Source organism: Salvelinus sp. IW2-2015, unplaced genomic scaffold (assembly GCF_002910315.2).
Source record: "Salvelinus sp. IW2-2015 unplaced genomic scaffold, ASM291031v2 Un_scaffold5003, whole genome shotgun sequence".
NCBI classification, from domain to species: Eukaryota; Metazoa; Chordata; class Actinopteri; order Salmoniformes; family Salmonidae; genus Salvelinus; species Salvelinus sp. IW2-2015.
In genome coordinates, this window is record NW_019946271.1 from 1 (window position 1) to 6,430 (window position 6,430).

At 39.4% G+C, this 6,430-nt stretch overlaps 1 protein-coding gene across 1 annotated transcript in view; it reads left to right on the top strand.

The window, feature by feature from the left end:
* Positions 1 to 5,022: 5,022 nt before the first annotated feature.
* The window catches only part of LOC112077872 (trichohyalin), a gene marked incomplete at its 5' end in the record, with an annotated part of 22,203 nt that continues 20,795 nt past the window's right edge, over positions 5,023 to 6,430 (top strand). Inside the window, 3 exon segments of the mRNA XM_024144278.2 lie at positions 5,023 to 5,132; positions 5,364 to 5,517; positions 5,619 to 5,812. Coding sequence (XP_024000046.2) covers positions 5,023 to 5,132; positions 5,364 to 5,517; positions 5,619 to 5,812 — 458 coding nt within the window.

Consider the following 6,430-nt stretch of genomic DNA (forward strand, 5'->3'; position numbering starts at 1 on the left):
CTCACCAGTATACATAACCCTTACAGGTCATTACATTAACCCACTACAAGGTATACATTAACCACTACAGTATACATTAACCTATATACATTAACCCTAACAGTTAACTTACTACAGGTTATACCTCTAACCACTACAGGTATGCATTAACCCCTACAGGTATACATTAACCCACTACAGGTAACATTACCCCTAACTACATTAACCCACTACAGGTATACATTACCCTAACTACATAACCCTCTACAGGTATAATTAACCCCTACAGTATACATTAACCCTCTACAGGTATACATTAACCCTCTACAGGTATACATTACCACTACAGTATACATTAACCTACAGGTATACATTAACCACTACAGTATACATTAACCCTACAGGTATACATTAACCCACTACAGGTATACATTAACCCTAACTACATAACCCACTACAGTATACATTAACCTAACTACATTAACCCCTACAGTATACATTACCCTACAGTTACATTAACCCTTACAGGTAACATTAACCTCTACAGGTATACATTAACCCACTACAGTATACATTAACCACTACAAGTATACATTAACCCTAACTACAATAACCCACTACAGGTATACATTAACCCCTACAGTATACATTAACCCTCTACAGTATACATTAACCTTCAAGTATACATTACCCACTACAGGTATACATTAACCTAACTACATTAACCACTACAGGTATACATTAACCCACTACACGTAAACATTACCCCTAACTACATTAACCCACTACATATACATACCATACAGGTATACATAACCCACTACATAACCCCTACAGGTATACATTAAACCCAATACAGGTCATACATTACCCACTACGTATACATTAACCCACTACAGTATACCATTAACACTACAGGTTACAGTTAAACCACTACAGGTATACATTAACCCTCTACAGGTATACATTAACCCCTACAGTATACATAACCCACTACAGGTATACATTAACCCCTACAGGTATACATTAACCCTAACTACATTAACCCACTACAGGTAACATGAACCCACTACAGTTTATACAGTTGAACCCCTACAGTATACATAACCCTACAGGTATAACATTAACCTAAATACATTAACCCACTACAGTAACATTACCCACTACAGGTATACATTAACCCACTACAGTAACATGAACCTACAGTATACATTAACCACTACAGGTATACATTAACCCCTACAGGTATACATTAACCCCTACAGGTATACATTAACCCACTACAGGTATACATTCAACCCACTACAGGTATACATTAACCCTAAACTACATTAACCCACTACAGTATACATTAACCCCCTATCAGGTATACATTAACCCCTACACGTATAGCTTAACCACTACAGGTTACCACTACAGGTATACATTAACCCACTACAGGTATACATTAACCCACTACAGGGTATACATTAACCCTAACTACATTAACCCACTACAGGTATACATTACCACTACAGGTATACATTAACCCACATACAGAATATACATTAACCCTAACTACATTAACCCACTACAGGTATACATTAACCCCTACAGGTATACATTAACCCACTACAGGTATTACATTAACCCTAACTACATTAACCCACTACAGTATACATTAACCCTAGACTACATTAACCACTCAAGCGTATACATTAACCACTACAGGTATACATTAACCCTACAGGTATACATTAAACCACTACAGGATACATTAACCCCTACAGGTATAACATTAACCCTAACTACATTAACCCACTACAGGTATACATAAACCCATACGCGTATACATTAACCCCTTACACGTATACATTACCTAACTACATTAACCCACTACAGTATACATTAACCCACTACAGGTATACATTAACCTAACTACATTAACCCACTACAGGTATACATTAACCCACTCACGGTATACATTACCCTAACTACATTAACCCCTACAGGTATACATTAACCCACTACAGGTATACATTAACCCTAACTACATTAACCCCTACAGGTATACATTAACCCACTACAGGTATACATTAACCTAACTACATTAACCCACTACAGGTATACATTACCCTAACTACATTAACCCACTACAGGTATACATTACCCCTACAGTATACATTACCCTAACTACATTAACCCACTACAGGTATACATTAACCCTCTACAGGTAACATTAACCCTCTACAGTATAATTAACCCTCTACAGTATACATTAACTCCGCATACATGACTATACATTAACCCTAACTACATTAACCCACTACAGGTATACATTAACCCACTACAGGTATACATTAACCCACTACAGGTATACATTAACCACTACAGGTATACATAACCCTAACTACATTAACCCACTACAGGTATACATTAACCCACTACAGGATATACATTAACCCACTACAGGTATACATTAAACCCACTACAGGTATACATTAACCACTACAGGTATACATTAACCACTTACAGGTATACATTAACCCTAACTACATAACCACTACAGGTATACATAACCCACTACAAGGTATACATTAACCCACTACAGGATACATTAACCCACTACAGGTATACATTACCCCTAACTACATTAACCCCTACAGGTATACATTAACCCACTACAGGTATACCATTAACCCTACTACATTAACACCTACAGGTATACATTAACCCACTACAGGTATACATTAACCCTAACTACATTAACCACTACAGGTATACATTACCCTAATAATTAACCACTACAGGTATACATTAACCCTACAGGTATACATTAACCCTAACTACATTAAACCCACTACAGGTACATTAACCCTACAGGTATACATTAACCCTCTACAGGTATACATTAACCCTCTACAGAGTAACATTACCCTACAGCGTATACAATTAACCTAAATACATTTAACCCACTACAGAGTATACATTAACCCACTACAGGTATACATTAACCTACTACAGGTATAACATTAACCCCACTACAGGTATAACATTAATACTATTACCACTACAGGTATACATTAACCCTATACTACATTAACCCACTACAGGTATACATTAACCCACTACAGTATACATTAACCACTACAGGTATACATTAACCCAACTACAGGTTATACATTAACCCACTACAGGTATACATACCTAACTACATATAACCCCTACAGTATTACATTAACCCTAACTACATACCATTAACCCCTACAGGTATACATTAACCCCTACAGGTATACATAACTCATACATTAACCACTGACAGTATACATTAACCCACTACAGGTATACATTAACCCTAACTACATTACCCACTACAGGTATACATTTAACCCCCTACAGGTATACATTAACCCACTTACAGGTATACATTAACCCTAACTACATTAACCCACTACAGGTATACATTAACCCTAACCACTTAACCACTACAGGTATACATTAACCCCTACAGGTATACATTAACCCACTACAGGTATACATTATACCCCTACAGGTATACATTACCCTAACTACATTAACCCATACAGGTATACATTAACCCACTACAGGTATACATTAACCCACTACAGGTATACATTAACCCCCACAGGTATACATTAACCACTACAGGTATACATTACCCACTGCAGGTATACATTAACCCTAACTACAATTAACCCACTACAGGTATACATTAAACCCACTACAGGTATACATTAACCCTAACTACATTAACCCACTACAGGTATACATTAACCACTACAGTATACATTTAACCCCTACAGGTATACATTAACCCTAACTACATAAACCCACTACAGTATACATTAAATAACCACTAACAGGTATACATAACCACTACAGAGTAACATGAACCCCTACAGGTATATATTAACCCTAACTACATTAACCCACTACAGTATACATTAACCCACTACAGGTATACCATTAACCCTAACGACATTAACCCACTACAGGTATACATTAACCCACTTACACGGTATACATTAACCCACTAACAGGTTATACATTACCCACACGGTATACATTAACCACACATAACCACCTACAGGTATACATTAACCCTAACTACATTAACCACTACAGGTATACATTAACCCACTACAGGTATACATTAACCCCTACAGGTATACATACCACTACAGTATCACATTAACCCACTACGGTATACATTAACCCACTACAGGTATCTACATTAACCCGACTACAGGTATACATTAACCCCTACAGGTATTACATTTACCCACTACAGGTATACATTAACCACTACAGGTATACATAACCCACTACATATACATTAACCCACTACAGGTATACATAACCCTACAGGTATACATACCCACTACAGGTATACATTAACCACTACAGTAGACATTAACCCACTACAGTAACATACCCTACAGGTATACATTAACCCCTAACAGGTATACATTAACCCTACAGGTATACATAACCCACTACAGGTATAACAATTAACCACTACAGGTATACATTAACCCGCTACAGTTAACCTACAATTACATTACCCCTACAGTATACATTAACCCTACAGGTATACATTAACCCTAACATAATAAATACTGCTAAACTGTCTCGGACATCTGCTCTAGAACCACAGAGAACAGACATCTGCTCTAGAACCACAGAGAAACAAACATCTGCTCTAGAACCACAGAGAACAGACAATCTAGCTCTAGAAACAACAAGACAGTCTCTAGAACCACAGAGAACAGACATCTACTCTAGAACCACAGAGAACAGACATCTACTCTAGAACACAGAGAACAGATCTCTTGCACTCAGAACCACAGAGAACAGACATCTGCTCTAGAACCACAGAGAACAGACATCTCTCAGAACCACAGAGAACAGCTCTGCTCTAGAACCACAGAGAACAGACATCTGCTCTAGAACCACAGAGAACAGACATCTGCTCTAGAACCACAGAGAACAGACATCTGCTCTAGAACCACAGAGAACAGACTTGTTCTTCTTCCCCTCTAGCTTGAGATGGAGATGGCTGACCTCCAGGCCCAGCTACAGGGACTAGAGTCAAAGGTCGTGACCCTTCGTAGGGAGCTCAACACCCAGTCCAATGAGAGCACAGAGTTAAGGTAGGACATGATGTGACTTCCTCAAAGTAGACAGACCTTTATGTCCATTACAACTGTTTCAAATAATGTCAATTACATCTTTTTTGAAGACTAAATACGAACATTCATTTTCCTCAGTGCCTGTCTGTGAGAGCTGATTTGTGATCGTGATAGTTCCGTCAGTGTTCTGTAATAGGCTGTGTGTGACAATCAATCGATATCTTACCAATCAATGTTTTTGGCTGTGTACAGGACTCGTAGAGGATCAGAGCTGAGCTCCCTGCAGCAGCTGAGGGACAGAGAGAGGGAGCTGGGGAGAGAGGTGGAGACCCTACGGGAGGACAAGGAGAGAGAAGTCACCGCTCTGCTGGAGGAGAGAGGAAGGGATGAAAAACGACTGGAAGAGGTGAAGGAGAACAGTGGCATGGAGTCTTCCTCTCCATGGTTTGTGTTGCTTCTATTCACGTGATCATTGTTTTTGCGTAWTGTTCTTGATGTGGGTTACAGCTGTCTGTGCAGCACGGTGCAGTGTGTGAGGAGTTGAGAGGTCTACAGGCAGAGCTGTGCCAAGCGACAGAGCAGCAGAGGAGGGCAGAGAGAGAGACCGAGGAACTACTAAGAGAGAACCAGGATGTGGCGGGGAATGTCCTCTCACTGGAGAGAGAGAGAGACCAGCTAGGAGAGGACATAGAGGAACTCAGGTGAATATACTTTTCATGCTTTACAAATGTATAAAGGTTAAAAGCAGAAAATGTTATAAAGAAAACACTACCTTAAAGGGATAGTTGACCCAAACATGTTTGTCCTCACCCTGTAAGCAGGTCTATGTAAAAGGCTTGACAGTGTGTCCTCACCCTGTAAGCAGTCTATGTAAAAGGCTTGACAGTTTGTCCTCACCCTGTAAGCAGTCTATGTAAAAGGCTTGACAGTTTGTCCTCACCAAGGCCTTTTACATAGACTGCTTACAGGGTGAGGACAAACTGTCAAGCCTTTTACATAGACCTGCTTACAGGGTGAGGACACACTGTCAAGCCTTTTACATAGACCTGCTTACAGGTGAGGAAAACTGTCAAGCCTTTTACATAGACTGCTTACAGGGTGAGGACACCTGTCAAGCCTTTTACATAGACCTGCTTACAGGGTGAGGACAAACTGTCAAGCCTTTTATCATAGCCTGCTTACAGGGTGAGACAAACTGTCAAGCCTTTTTACATAGACTGCTTTACAGGGTAGGAAAACTGTCAAGCCTTTTACATAGACTGCTTACAGGGTGAGGACAAACTGTCAAGCCTTTTACATAGACTGCTTACAGGGGAGGA